General features: G+C 37.0%; 1 protein-coding gene and 1 non-coding gene across 2 annotated transcripts in view; both read left to right on the forward strand.

The window, feature by feature from the left end:
- LOC135075327 (mucin-5AC) overlaps positions 1–16,785 on the forward strand; it is a 166,067-nt gene that overhangs the window by 142,909 nt on the left and 6,373 nt on the right. The window contains exons 21-23 of the mRNA XM_063969739.1: positions 12,353–12,544; positions 13,247–13,507; positions 13,877–14,626. Of these exons, the coding sequence (XP_063825809.1) occupies positions 12,353–12,544; positions 13,247–13,507; positions 13,877–14,626 (1,203 nt within the window). The remainder of the gene's footprint in view (positions 1–12,352; positions 12,545–13,246; positions 13,508–13,876; positions 14,627–16,785) is intronic.
- LOC135075789 (U6atac minor spliceosomal RNA) lies at positions 1,081–1,168 on the forward strand. The gene has a single exon (XR_010258111.1). It is a non-coding gene; the product is annotated as a U6atac minor spliceosomal RNA (small nuclear RNA).

Genomic DNA, 16,785 nt, shown 5'->3' on the forward strand with positions numbered 1-16,785 from the left:
ATGTACAGAATTGACCTCTATACAGATTTATTATAAGTATAGATTATTTTAACAACTTGATACTTACAATGCAATTATTTTTCTTGTAATATTACTTTGATAAAATTATACATGATCAGTTCCAACATATTAAAACAATATCTTTGGAAATCATCAACAATTAAGTTACTGTATTTAGTAACAGACAAGTGCCAGCCCTACAGAGTCCGGTTTTCGCGCCAAACAGGTTACATAGCATTTTTAGGCCTATCGCGGTCTATACTCTATGGAAACCGAGGGAAATCGCTAGTCTTGCCTGAACTTGCCCGTTTGAAAGTTAAGGTCAGCTGGACTGGGTCTGGATGATTTTAAAAATAGAACTTAGCGCCTCTGTTAACTCTAGCTAGATGCTATACCAAAAAATTCGGCGAATATTTTTTCTAAGATTTGAAATCTGATCTAAGTAGACTTTAAAAAAATGTTAATTCTACTTCCTATATTTTTTATTTATTTTCCAAACGTTTTACTCATTTTGAATGAGTATGAGTACTATATTTTTTATTGAACGTATAATAACCTATTTTTTTTTTATTATACGGATAACTTTTATTCCTTTTTTTAGCCTAAAATAAGTTTCTATACTAATTAATGATTGAAGGCTGAAAAGAGTATTTTTGGACGTTTGTATTTTATTTTATACAAGTTTAATCAAACCCTTAACGTAACACGCTGAGCAAAATATTAAACGCTATTTTCCATACATCATTCATTACCTAGTTAGTTATTTACAGTTAAAAACGAATAGACAGATCAATGTCAGAATGCACTGGGTGTTTAATCCAAGATATTTTTTACCAGATTTAAAACATGGGAATTACCTCTCATTTTCTCGTATTGATACATAAGTTTTCCTTGCTCTACCACCCCGTATAGAAGCTCGCTTCCCACGAGAAGAAAGCTACAAGCCTGTAGGCTACGTTTCTCTCGGTTTCACTTCAATAGCTTGTAATTCGTGTAATATTATAGTGCATCGTAATCGCAGGCAATAGTCTGGAAAATCTGAGAGAACGTCAGTAGAAACGTAACCACAGATAATGTTATACGTCTATTGAAAGGAGAGACGGTTTGCAGTCTTGACAAGGATGGAACACGTAAATTGGTTAAGGCACAAATTATCCAACATCTTTATATACTTTTTTTATAAGCTCATGCTTTACATCTAAGGCTGGGTTGCACCATGTTACTTTAACTTTGACAAACGTCAAAAATCTGTCAAACTCCATACAAAAAACACCGATTATCGTTATAGTTACGGTCAAAGTTAGGTGATGCAACTCAGCCTAAAGATGCGATCGCTTTTCAGGCTGTCGAAATTCGCCAAATTACCTTTCATTCATATGAAACTGTGTGTTATTGAGGATTCAAGGCGTAATTAAAGTAGAAACTTCTTCTTCTTCCTCGTTCCCTCACTGATGAAGATCGCGACCACAGATAGTGTTCCTCCACAGACCTCGGTCATAAGCTGTGTGGACCGCACGATGCAAACTCCCGCCCACCGTCCTCCTCACCGCGTCCGACCGTCTAGTCGGTGCCCTGCCCCGAGCGCGTCTGCCTTCCATTTGTCCCAAGATAATTTGTTTCTCCAGAAAATGCCTTGGAGACCGCATAATGTGTCCAAAGAAACAGAGGGTACGCTAAATCAGAAACAGCCAACATAAATTAATGTGTGGTAAAAATAGCAAAGAAAAAAATTAAAGGCTCTATACGGACTCAAATCGTAAGTATTTATGGTATACGATTTGAGTCCGTATAGATCCATAATAATATCAATTTAATAGAGGCACTTAATTTATTAGAATAGTCGACACGTCAAAAAAGTGTTTTTATGTATTTTTTTCTTACATGCCTGTTACTTTGTTTTTAAAACAACAAAAAGTATCAATGTCTCTGACCCAAAGAAGTTTTTTTTGTTCCATTATGGCTTCGTGCGGTTTACACATAGGTATAGCCAGTGTCAAGTATTTATAATTCAAGTAAAAATAACATTCAATCAAAATAGGATAAAATAGGATTAAAAATAGAAAGTTTGCCATACGACCACTGTGCCAAGAGTTTAGCAACGAAGAAGAAGAAGGATCAATTGATGAAATAATCAAAATCAAAAATATTTTATTCAATTTAGACCACTAGTGGCACTTATGAAATGTAATGGTAGATGAGATCACAGATAACATAGATGAGATGATTATTGAAACCTGACGCAAACTTCTTGAGAGAACTTGAAAAGTGGTGTTATTATTAATTTGCCTACTCATGCACGTTCACGAACACAGAATGGTTCATAAACCACCATTATTTATTTACTTGTATCAAGCATACAACCTCTGTGTTAATTGCGATCTCAATAGATGCTCGACCTAGACATTAAAATGCGTCGTCCTTAGTAAATATTGAACCTCTACAAAGGTCGTCCGGTACTACGTAAGCAATAAAATGCGAATATTCAAATGAAACAACTTATCATACTCAATATCAATATCTTAAATGTATTGATAAATTATAAAGTTACTAGAGTTTATTCCATAGCGCACCAACGCTCGTATTCACAAATTGGATTTTTTAAAGGCTACCACTATTAACTTAAAAACAAATTACATAACTATATCCCTGTTAAACCAAGCTGTTAACCCTTTCACGAAAGCTAAATAAATAGGTATATTATTACTAGCTCTCCGCCCGCGGCTTCGCCCGCGTGCAATTTTGTCTGTCACAAAAAAACTTCATCGCACGCGTCCCTGTTTTAAAAAAACCGGGATAAAACTATCCTATGTCCTTTCCCGGGACTCAAACTATCTCTATGCCAAATTTCATCAAAATCGGTTCAGTGGTTTAGGCGTGAAAGCGAGACAGAGTTACTTTCGCATTTATAATATTATTAGTATAGATGTATTTTGTGTTATGTTAAGAGTACGGTTTTTTACGGTTCACCGACCGGTCAACCCAGTATTAAAATAAATCAAGACTGTAGATTACGTTTATGTCATGGGAATCCCATGCTAAAGAGAAAGGATGAAATAGTGATCGCCGAGCTAAATGTCGGCAATGAGTTGCTGATTTTATTGGAATTGTCACTGGTTCTGAGTGGTACTGTAACAACATTTTAAAAAGTCCAATAACTGTGTTTATTAACTTATGTTTTTTTGTTGTTATAATACCATATAATTAAATCAATGAAATGCCTTATATTTTAGCGGGTATATGTCAGTTCTTTAGTTTCCCTGCGGATCTCCTCATTTCTGATCCGATCACGCAGGGAAACTCCGAGCATATTAGCACGCTCCATCGCCCTTTGGATGACCTTAAGTCTTCTTATGAGGCCCATAGACGTAGTATGTGCAGGTCTCCCACTAGGTGGACCTACGATCTGGTGAAGGTCGCGAGAAGTGCCTTGATGCGGGCGACGCAGGACCGGTCTTTGTGGAAATCCTTAGGGGAGGCCTTTGTCCAGCAGTGGACGTCATTCGGCTGAAACGAACGAATGCAAGAATACCTAATATTGCTAGCTAAAACAATCTAATATCCCTAACCTTGGTTCTAAATCCAAACGTATTTCACAAAACTTCTCATATTTACGCGCTTGAACTTTCACAAACTGATAGAGTGATAACGAGCAGTGATAATGAAAACAAAGGCTACGGGCTACAGCCAGTTAACACTTACGATGAAGGTGGCAAAACCACGGCACACCAAGCTTAACACTGTAGCTCCTTAAGTAGTACGATGGTGGTGCAATTTTGCAATAAAAATGTAGAGTCTGATGTGCAATTAACTGTATTTAGAAGCTTTTGTGGTTAGTTTAAGCTTCAAGGACATTGAAATTAAAGTTTTTCAAAAATTTTGTAGACTCCCAACTGGGTGACATTTCACGATCACGAATATGTAATTTTAACCTCATCATTCGATTTAAGCTTTTTTAGTGTTTTTGTTTGTATTTTTCTATTATTGTCTGAAAATTGACTTTTCAAAAGCGTTTTTACATGTCCCAGTATTACTTTAACCCTGCCACTGCTTCGGGACAATAAATGAGTCAGATAAGTACTACTTATTGTTATCAGTTGATCTCCAAAGAATGTTTAGCGCAACAATAACCGGCGGCCACGGCCATATCAATTTGCGGGTAGTTGCCAAACCCAACGTTTCATCACGCGATCATCATCAATCGCCACTGTTTGCTTTGGCAGATCATGTGGTAAGAGCAAGAGTCCTGCCTGATGGACAGACGATCTGATAAACGTTGCAGAAAAGTAATATATGGATGGATCTATCATTAGATTGATCGATAATTAGTAGTCTCGTTAGTTGTTTCAATAGAGATCAATAATTCATCTATGTATTTATATGACACACTTAAGGCCAATCTACATAATTATTTAAGATCTGTGATAAGACATACTAGCCGACCTATACTGATTTGGACCTTGAAGAAATAAACATTCAATTCAAATATAATATAACTAAAACTATTTTTAATAACACTCATCCGCAAATCACCGCGCCCAACGACACCTTAAACATAACTTTCGGCTTCCGAGTCACGAACTCTATGTTGCGCCAATAGTAACTGGTACTTCTATGATAAAACTGGAGTCATACCGAGTTTGAACTTTCATCGTTAACATTCACTTTACAATCAAATATAATTTTTACTATTTACACACCACAGGTCTCAGTAAAAGCCAATTTCGCAAACAAATAGAATCAAAAGAAATACAAAAACTGTTCATCGTCAACAACACAGGTTTTATTACAAAATAAATACAAAAAAATGCCTCTTTCCACCGACGCGAACTCTACTATGAAATACTACATCCATTCGTAAGAAGACATGTGGCTTTTGCTTAAATCAAAGCCTTTAAAGAAATTTCTCAAACAACTAAAATCAAAACACTTCGGCACCGTTGGGTATTAATATAATTCGGCTTTTGAAAGAAAAAAATCCACTTTCCACCGAATTCTACTATAAAATACGGCATCCATTCATAGTTCACTCTTCGACACGCGGCTTTTATTATAAACGTCAATTTCACAAGCATTTAAAATCAAAAGACCGTGGACCATTCGGTATCAAATTCGGCTATTTTTCTAATTGCCAATTTCTACTAATAAAAACTTTACTATGAAATATGGCATCCATTCATAAGCCACGCTGCGCTCTGCTCCCGCGCAGCGTCTGAACAATGCGTTGCGCAAGCGCCGTAACGCCGGCACTGGATGTTGACCCAGAACTTTCTCCGGAGATAAAACAACGCTCTGAATACAATATGCATGAAATTATAATTCAATAAAATCCAGTTTGAAACGGATATTATTATCTTGACAGTCGGAAATGCATAAAAATTATACTAAGAGGCATATGATATTTCTGTCCAGATCGAGACGATATGTTTCGTCTCCTTGCCTTGTAGATACATTTTTACCAGTTTTTCAATCAATATTTCCATGTGGAATTTTGACCGGGACACGACTTACTTATTTTCGTTTGGAACATTGACTGGGACAGACTGTCATTGGCTATTAAGATCGCCTTTTGTATCCCTCTTAATGTGTGTCTTAATGATTTTAACCACCTTTAAAAAAAACACACTCTGATTGAGCTCTATATAACTTGTTTGATCGTACTGCGAGTATGATATTATTACGTGTATTATTATAACATAAACCGCAAGAAACATTAAGTAATCGGCGATAATATACGGTAATGCTACTTGTTTACTCTCATCCGGTACAGACAGCAAAGGCTAAGTAGGTAATTCAGTAGCTTTAAAAGGCTCATGATCTCTATGAAAATGAACTCCTGACTTTAGACAGTGCCTTATTTAAAATTAATGTATATCATATAAAAATCCACAAAGTCCTTTTCAAGATGCCGTTGGCCTAATCTGTTTCTTAATAAAAACCCTGTCATTCTTTGTTTTTCTATATGTAATCACATGTCTTGATTTACCTAACAATTGCCGAGAGTTAATTGTCTATTGATGAGCCCTGGTTTACAGCATTAAAACTAGCAAAAATATATTTTGCACTTCAAAACAAGCGAACAATGACTCTCACGTTATGCAACGCTATCGCTGGGTGTTGACCCAGAACTTTCTCCGGGGATCAGGCAGGTTACGATCCGATGACATAGCAAATATTTCACGCTACTACCTCTTACATACAGGTACGCTAGATCGGGCCATCATTAAAGTTGAGTTTTTCCGCCATACGGGACTATTGCCACCTCTCGTTCCCACCGCTGCAACTCCTGTGTAGCCAGGATCTACAGATTGACCACCAATAAAAACCCAACCAGTGAATGTCAAGTTTGTCCCGGGGGAAAGTTAAACTGTCATTGGACCCACAACATTTAATCAGAAGAAGATAGAAGTTCAAAGCTAAGGTTCGACGGTTTTTCCTCCATAGCGGAAAACAGAGGAGACGAGAGATGTGTTTTAAATAACCGACCAATCAGATTTCGTAATTTTTCCTCATCATCTCTCCACTCAACTTTAGATCGATTCAGAAATGGAAACTGGGCCTTAAAGTCGAGTTTCTTCCGCCACTTCTTCTCTGTCGCTCTTGTCCCAAATATGCCCTACCACCACTAGGGCATGTGTATAAGTGCCCTAACATCTAATTCTAGGGGGAGGTCTTGGTCCAGTAGTAGATGCTTTATGGCTGAAATAACGAACAAACGCCGTACTTCTGGTATTAAAATAAAACTATACGTTTATAAATACCCTAAAAATTACTACATTCAAAATTAATATTTGAATTTGTATTCAAAAACTTTTAAAAATGTATCGTGAAAGTAAGGATTTTATGTAAGAGATTTTAATTGCTATATTTCTTTTTAATTAGGTTTCCTGTAGGTACTCTGTTTGAATGAACGGTTCCAAGAAAAACATTGAAGTTAAATCTCAAGAAACTACGGAACTTGTCTTAACTTTATAAAATGATATGAATAAAATGGACAAGACACGTTAAAGATACTATAATGTTTCTTTAAGCAAGTGAATCTTATCTTGCACTATGTTATGGTAACTTACTACTATTGCGTAGTGTCAAATAGTAAATCTTCATCGACAAAATGTATATTTTCCAAATATAACCTATTAGCATACTGGTGCTTGCTGGAGATGAGAGAAAGCGCGCGCCATCTACCGCGTCGCTTTCCATGTTTCGTAACCAATCATTAGTGTCGATTATAAAACACCTAATCCATAGACAAATTGGTTGTATTATTAGCTTTGCTTGTGGATGATTTTCAGTTATAATTTGGAGAGATTGATGATTACGGCTCCATTACCTCACAGTGAAGTTATAAAAGATGAACACAATTTTTGCAATTTGAAGACCTACTCGTTTTTTACTGTAGTGTGTAACTGGATTTGAATTTGTCAGTTTCGATTAAAATACGGAATAACAAAGTTATTTATTTCCAGACATAATTTCGTCCTTCACACTTCTTAATTATTGACTTGCCATCCAACAAATCTAAAATCGCTTGTCTGCAAGCGAAGCTTTGCTCTCCAGGTTTACTATTAAGTTCAAACTAAGTTAATCATAGTTGTGTAATAATTTTCTATCGATCGAACAAGTTGGACAAGCAAAATACCTTCGCAAGGTGCGGCCCTTTCTATTGCTTCGGCGAGATATGTAAAAAGTTTCTATGGCATGTAGCTTGTAACACTGAACTAGTAAGATCGATACTTGAGCTTTCTAAGGCTGAGTTGCACCACCCAAATTTGACCGTAACTATGACGATAACCGGTGTTTTTGTATAGAATTTGACAGATATTTGACGGTTGTCTCAGTTAAAGTAAGATGGTGCAACCCAGCCTTAATGTATCGTAAAATAAATAAATTATATTTGTTTTCAAATAGGTACTTTGGAATATTGGAAAATGGCAGCAACGAAAATCAAGCGTATATTTTTTTACATGAGTAGTAGGTACTTACCTACTTGCAGCTATGGAATACCAAGGATAGGTTAGCTTCCACTGAAAATCAGCATTAGGAAAGCACATAAGCAGAGCTTTCGACGTACATTTTAAGTTTTTATACTAGCATAATTATTTAGACACTAAACGTCACAGCTTATTTTTAAATATTGACTTCTTGTTTTTAATTATGTTCTAGAGTTACAAACTCCCATGTCATATCTCATTCAGACCATTGCTATTATAAAGCAATTCGTCACAAATTCTAATCTCTAAATCCATTGAGCAAGCAACATTTTAGGTCTGGCGTTTCCCAAGAAAACTGAAAAGTATGATGGCACAACAACACCGTGGGACTCACAATAGGGCTGCGTTGCGATCGGCAAATGGGTTGCGTTCTCACGCGGTGCGGATAGTCGCTGCGATTAGTCGCAATACTTAGTTATCTAGCAGGTACTTTGTTATTGTTATAAAAACAAACGCTGATCATAAAAGTTACGAAATTAATTAAAATACAAAAAATATAATTAAGTTCTTTATTTTGAGTCAGATGGGTGGGTACCCCGATAGGATTCCTAGTCGATGACATATTATATTAGGCTATAAACATTATAAAACTCATCGAAACAGCATCACCTGAAGGTAGGTAGTTTGTATCAAGCATGCGCCAAGTCCTGAGAAAATTGAGAAAAAGTGATTACGAAGATAATCCCATTTTCAGAGCTTCGTTACTTTAACTTTGGCTAGTAAATTAATTCTAACCTTATAGAAACTACAAGTTATTTCCTAATTCTTAGATAGGTATTACGTACTATATCCTAGCTAGAGAAGTAATTAAATTCACTACGTCACGTAAAGAATTAATTAAGTAAAAGAATGTATTAAACTCTCTTGAAAAGTAATTCAAATGAACAGTAAGTTTTCTCTTTACAGGCACGTAATTACTAAACTCCAATCAGTATAAACTCCAGTTAATATTTTCCCACGTCCATATCGACAGAGCTCGATCGCTTTTTCCAGCACTAAAGAGTTTCAAAACGTATCAAAGAAAGAAATGAGTTCAATTTATAATTGTTCAATGTGTTCTGTGAGGTGTTCTATAGTGGAGGTAGATTCAGTAGGTACGCTTTATCGAGCGGGTAGCTTATCATGATGTAGGTAGAGTCACTACTAACCAAAATAGAAAATTATATTACGAACTTACTCAAAGTTATCAGTTTTGTGTGGAAAATTGCATGCTTAATAGCACGAGTAATATCGTCATGTTTATTTAGAATGTTTACTATTTTTGTAAAATTCTCTTCATCCAAAATTGTTAGCGATGGCTGTAAAGGAATAGCTGTAAACTACAGGCTTTAGGATATACAATGTTTCAACCTACTTGCAATAAAAAAGGATTTATTGGACGAATTGAGATTCTCCTCCTTTCTTGGAGTTGGTTAAAAAATGGACTAATATTTTATTAGGTATTTAGAGGTAGAATGAGACAATTAATATCAATAATCGAGTATCCCTCACCTCAAAAGTACCTACACACCACATACATTAGTTATTCATGTTCAAAATGAACCTACTGACGTTTGCTGTATATCCACTCTTGCGCAGCCGACCTGTTGCGCTTGCATCACGGATCATTGGGAATAATCGGTCTGAGTGTTGATTTGATAGCCGAGAATTGGGCTACGGATAATGTAGATCAAGCTTGTGCGAATCGACTTCTCACGATATCCATGTAACAACTTGTTTGTGTACTAGCTGTGCCCGCGACTCCGTATGCGTGAAAATACATAGTTAAAAAACGTTTTTGCAACATTTAGCGACAATAGTTAAACGGTGAAGGCGACCGAATAGTGATCCGAGGAACGCGGGTTCGATCCCTGCCACCTCTGGGCTAGTGTACTGAACCCACTGTAACAAGCATATTTAGTTTACCATGAGGAATACAAAAAATAATTGATGCTCCGGTAACAACCATATAGGTTTCCTCGATAAATGAACTACTTGTCTAACACAAAAATATTTTTCCAAGTCGATGCAGTAGTTTCTGAGATTAGAGAGCGTTCAATCAAACAAACAAATTCTTCAGCGTTACGAGTATAATAACGATAGATGAGTTTTTAGTGCATGCATGTCGTGATGAATCTAGTTTCGGTGCAGTGATTTTGGAAGTATGAGATTTGGTTTGATATAAATTAAATGTAAGTATCGAGGTTAAGTTTGACTCTTCCGTGCTTTAGGTCAATGCTTCCACTTTCATGTCTAGTTTCGGTGAAGTGATTGTGGAAGTATGAGATTTGACGTGATATAAATTAAATGTATCGAGGTTATGTTTGACTCTTCCGTGCTTTGGGTCAATGCTTCCACTTTCGTGCATAAAGTTATAGTGTTGTGATCGTTTTAACGTAATCGTATTACGTAGGTACTGTATCACTAGAAACCGGTATTAATTTAAAAATATTTCTTCTTTTTAAATATTATATTGACAGCAAGTTCCAGTTACACATTTCCGTTTTTCCTTTCTTTCTTGTCAAATGGTAATTCATTACGATAAAACGAGACGTCATAACCGGAAATGAGTAGCTGGAACTGTGGACCATTTTGCATCAAAGAGCAAAAAGCAAATAAATAATCACACTTCTGGGCGTAAACTGAAAAATTGTAACATAAGTAGTTATTATTTGTGGGAAAGTCACGAATTATTATCAACCGATCTCTCTAACTCTACCGTCCACTAATCACATAAATTACACACTAAGTGCCATAAACCAACTGTAAACCACTGTAATGATATAACCGTATTGTTGATACTGTTTTACTGTTTTTAATGAATCATTGTCTATGCTTCCGTTCCACGGTCTGTGGTTTGACAAACAATGTGTGGATGCGTGGTATTGATGCTGACGAGATGAGCCATCCATCATGGCTGTTTTTACGAAGGTTTATCATCAATCCATTGAGGTAGTCCCAAACACTTAAAAAGGGGACTGCTGACAATGATGGGACTTTAATCCATGCTGTAGTATGCTCGTAGTCATATCTACATCATCATCATCATCATTTCAGCCACAGGACGTCCACTGTTGAACATAGGCCTCCCCCAATTATTTCCATATCGCCCGATTGGTAGCGGGCTTCTTGCTTTCTGCCTTCCTGCTACCTTTATCTCTACAAACAAATTATAATTTTAACTGCTTTGATTTTCCGTAGCTCAGTGGCCAGAAGAGTTGTGGGTTCATAATCATCTGAGGTCATCGGTTTTTCAAGTGTAAAATCACGTTTAATCACTTACTATCTTTATTTTATTGTACTTCTGTGAGCTACAATCGATGTAGACAGGACAGCTCGTAGCTACGACTGCTACGAGCTACGGACTCATTATCATTACTATTTTAAAAATCCTTGAAGTATTTTTTATGTTTCCTACTTATTATCTTGTTAATAATAACATTAAAAAATTCTATAATATCTTACCAACTTAAAACATACCTTTTTAACATCTACGTTTTTTTACATAAAATATTATCTAAATCGTTATTAATACAATAAAGAATGAGAGACGCGGTGCTCAAGTAGGTAGTACAGTTTCTGCCAACAAAAAAATGTTATGAGTTCATATATCGTTATGATTTAAATAAAGCCACTGGTATTTTCACATTATTAAAACTTTTCGACTGTCATTATGTAGAATTGCAAAATGGCCGTTAAAATTGCCACCATCGTATCAAAATAGGTTTTATTTCGTAACTATAACAAACGCATTGTCTGTCTGTTTGGCAGCAGTATGTGGGTTAATACCGAATAATAAGGCCACCTCAATGCCAAGGTTTGATTCCAAGACTTGTTTGCATATTTGCTGTGTATTGTGTAAATACTTCCTCTAATTAAGCTTTAATGAAACGAATACAATGAAATTGTGTTACGTATGTTAAACGCGTTTGTTTTGTATATCAAAACTAAACTGTACATAGAGATAATACCTAGATACAAAGTGAATACAAGCAGTTCTAATAATCATAGCTCTATTGATTTAATTTTTCTTTACATTACAATATTCTTAAGGGCGTAATAAACACATATTTATTTTTGTTAATATACATTGTAAACTTTGCTAATTAGGTAGGTTTTAAGGATGCTTATTTGTAAGTTTGTGAACCACCATATTTTATAGGCGTATAATATGGGTTTATTTTCTACATTTCTTGACCTTTTCCTAATGTAAATCTGTATACGAACTCTTAAATAAGCAAAGCTAATTGGCATCCAAAACACGATAAACCCCTATCTTATCAAATAAACTCGCACACATTTGAAAAACACGAACCCTGAAAAACCCGTATTTTAAAATAATTTAACTATACAATTATTCAACATCATCAACTCTTTTGTTACAGCATCAACCACGACACCACTGCCTTCTTCATCTTCCACCTCAGCCGGGCTGACGCGCCGTCCCTTCCGCGTGGCCAGTCGCCGAAGACCAGCCTCTAGTACCACCACCACCACCACTACGGAAGCCACCACCAGCACCGACTCCACAGCGGGACTGGGCAGCGAGGAGTCGCTGCAGGAGATTGAGGATACAGGTTAGTACACACAGCCGCCAACGAATGGTGCAGTGACCAAATCCGCTAGCGGGTTAACATGGAGTTCCTGCATAAAACTAAGGACACTTTTTTATTATGAGTTCTGCAACTTTGCAATCTGTGTTAACACAATAAGTCATTCAGATGAGGTGTCTTGATCTTGTCTTGTCTTGTATAAGGACACTGAGGACACTAAAAAACTTGATATTTTTCATCATCATCATCATCATCATTTCAGCCATAGGATGTCCACTGCTGAACATAGGCTTTGCTTTCCATGTTGATCGATTGGTAGCGGCTTGCGTCCAGCGCTTCCCTGCTACCTTTACGATGTCGTCGGTCCACCTTGTAGGTGGTGGTGTAGGTGGATATTTTTATAGAACTACAATTACTGAAAAGAAGTGTCCGATTCTTGAAAGAAATGAAGTGAGGCCTCGTCTATGCGACCATTTAAAAAAGTTATGCAGAAGTTTGTTATTTTTCAACATCTTAAGGTCGGACTGCATTTAAGCGGAATATTTAATAATTAAATTGACTTAAAACTTTTGCACTCATTGCAAGCTAATGATATTGTAGAATGAGAAAAGGCAGACGGAAAATAATCGATCAAGCACAGCCAAACACAAGTAATACGCGATCTTATGTTTTTTCTTTGTGTAGGTATTAATACCGTATAAGTAATTACACTATGCTTTTTAATAGATATCATTGAAGACCCAACCCTCGAGCCTCGCCCGGCCACCCAAAAGAAGACCTTCAAAGTCCAGCGGCGTCCTCTAGTCAACCTTAAAGACACCGCCAGCGACCAGAACCCCTCAGCCACCAATGAGGACGAGACCAAACGCCAGAGCAAGAAGTACAGCGCCAGCTTCAAACAGAACCAGCTGGATGAGAAGTTGAGGCTGCTTGCTAAGAGCCAGGAGAGTGGAGAGACTACGGAAGGAAAGGGAACTACTATTGATGGTAAGCATTGACAAGTTTTTCAACGTAAAGTTCTTGATGGACCTTTCCTTTTCTTTGCGTCAAAAAAGGTGTTATAAATAAATCTAACTTGTGAATAGAATTTCAACTCAATTCTAAAGAGTTGAAATTAAAGAGCCTAAAGGCTCTCTAATTTTAATCTAGAATGTTAACGCAATAACTAATCTAATAGAATCAATATATCAATCTGATATGACCACGTTGTTTTTATTCTGGAAAGTTAAATATTTTTACGAGGTATTTTGAATAAGGAACATTTACAAACATCTTTTATCTTCGGAAGTCATATTACTAGATCTATAACTCAAATACCTATGGTCTTCTTAACTAATGGAAATATTTGCTCCTCAGCATTCAACGCAGAAACAGCAGTAGCCATCGCAGCGCACCAGCTCCTCGCGGCGCCTATACCAAGCATCCCAGTCTTCGAAGAGGACACCAACCCCACGAAGAAATCGCCCATCACCTCAACGCAACAATACTACACCAGCTCGGAAACTGAGCCGTACACTGACAGCAGAAAGACGGAAACGGAACCATACACTGGAGGCAGAAAGACAGAAACGGAGCCGTATACTGACAGCAGAAAGACGGTCTACTTCGACGAGTATACCAGCACCCCAATTTACCAAACGCCAGCGTCTACTCAAGACTACATAGCTACTGGGCAGGTCTTCACTGGTCTCTCAGAAAACTTAGACGTCCCAAGAGTTCCGCCTACTACCACTTACATTCCAAAATCCACCTTCAGGTCCAGTACTTTCCCCGTCAAAGATGTAAGCCCTTCTGCTGTCCCTACGCCGACAATCATCAACCCTGGCCTGACAGGTGTATCTCCAACGAACTCCTTAAGACGTGTGCCTCCAACTAATCCTGGACTATCAAGTCTACCACCTCCTATAGTCTCATCGTCACCCAGATTTGCATCAACCACTCGAGGGTCTTCAACTCCTAGATATGTATCGTCCAGTGAGAAGCTGATCCCTGTTCCTGTAGAAGACTACGCGTTCTCGACGGGAGAATACACTGGAGTGAGCCCGGAGCCAGCTTATTTCACAAGGGAATACTTACTGGAGTCCCCTGTTACCAAGACCTATGATGGTAAGTAATAAACGTGATTAATTTAGGTATTATTACAGTTATGACAATAATGAGAACAAGTCGAGTTTAATCTTTTCTCACGCGCCTTAATTCGTTTATTTGCGCACTAGTTATGATAATTGGAGTAAATTACGCTATGAATATTAAAATACCGTATAATGAGGATCATTTCGATTTTTAGCTGTGAATGCAGATTTATAGGGCTAAGAAATCCTTAATACACAGTCCAAAAATTTTTGTTCTACGACAAAAATTGACGAAGTTATGGCCAAATTACTAAAAAAAGTTCACTGACCGCCCGGCGCGGGGACGATGACGTCACTATATCCGATCCGAACGCTGCCGGCGTACAGTTACTGCGTGGATAGAAAATATTTTTTTCTAGCCAAACTATCAGTTTTAGAGAAAAACTTGTAATGACATTTATTCATCAGAATAAAATAAGCTATCGATAGGTAATTTTTTAAAATAGAAATTGTGAAAAACAACGCATAAAATTCATACGCTCATACGATTCAATGGAACGCAGAGACGCGATTGGGGTCTCCGCGGTGGTATATTTGGCGATTTATTCAAATAAAATGTTCATATGTGTTGTTAGAGTCATAATCTTCTTCCAAGTAAAATATAAAAATGTATAAGTATTAATTTATTTACTTCTAACAATAAGGCTAAGGCAGATACACTCTGCCTAGGCTACAAGACATTGCTATGAAGATCATTTCGATGTACACGCAATACCTACCTGTTATTTAGTTTTTCTGAGTTAAACCTACGTACCTACCTATCTATTCGCCGTTCCCATGGGTGGGCCAGCTGCTGCAGGAAAGGACAGCTGCTCCCTCCTGGAAATCTATTTAATCTTAGCCTAGAAGCTGGGTATGGCTGGGTAATCAAATATTTGCATTCACTCTTAACATTTATTATCAGAATGTCAGGGGTCTGAGAACGAAGGTAAAAATGTTTTACAGAAATATTCTAAACTCCGTTTATGATATTATATGTATAACTGAAACCTGGCTCTTACCGGGAATTTGTGACGCCGAGTTGTTCGATTCTCGATATTGCGTGTACCGCACTGATCGTGACTATGATAACTTATCCGTTAAAAAGGGTGGTGGTACCTTGGTTGCAGTTCGTCGTGGGATCAGCGTGAGTATGCAGGGATTACGTAAGTTACCTTTTATGCATGACGCAGACGTAACATGTGTTAATATCTTGTTGAATCAGGGTCCTACAACATCTTTGCTAAGATTGTTCTGTTGCTACTTTCCACAAAATGATAACCAATTGATAGCGGAACAATCGCTTTATGATTATATTTCTGATCTAAAAATTGACTACCCTCATGATAAGTTTTTGCTTGTAGGTGACTTTAATATAACAATTGCTAGATGGAACTCAACTCCACATACTTCTGATAGTAAACTGTGTCTTGAAAATCCACAAGATAATGTACTAACTTCTCAAATATATGCGTTTTTAAACTTTAACGACTTATCTCAATATAATCACGTTGATAATATGAACAGTAGGAAATTAGATTTAGTAATATCCGACTTGAACTGTACAGTACAACGAGCCACGCCGTTGTCACTGCCTGAGGACGGTCATCATCCTCCTTTGTGTATCGACATAATTATTAATTATACATCAAGTCTGTGTCCTGCCCCTCGGGTAGTGCGACAATTTCACGCGGCGGACTATATTAAAATTAATTATGAACTGTCAAATATTGATTGGGAGAATCATCTAGACCCAAACGACATTTTAACTGCTGTGAATAGCTTTTATAAGGTTGTCAATGATCTAATAAATAAGTTTGTTCCTCAAAAGATTGTTAAAGACAACAATAGGTACCCTGTTTGGTTTGATAAACGTCTAATTAAACTTCTAAATAAAAAACTTAAACTTCATAAAAAATGGAAAATTTATGGTAGACAGTGCGATTATGAGAACTACTCTAATGCACGTCGTGATGTTAAAAAGTATGAAATTTTGTGTTATGATCAATATATTGCTCGCGCTGAGGGAAATATCCAGATCAATACCAAGTACTTCTGGTCTTTCATAAAATCAAAGCGAGATAACAGTAGTATACCTGACAGTTTATATCTAGGGGATATGCATGCATCTGAGGGTCGAACGATTGCTGACAT

The sequence above is a fragment of the Ostrinia nubilalis genome, chromosome 10, assembly GCF_963855985.1.
Source record: "Ostrinia nubilalis chromosome 10, ilOstNubi1.1, whole genome shotgun sequence".
Classification (NCBI taxonomy): Eukaryota; Metazoa; Arthropoda; class Insecta; order Lepidoptera; family Crambidae; genus Ostrinia; species Ostrinia nubilalis.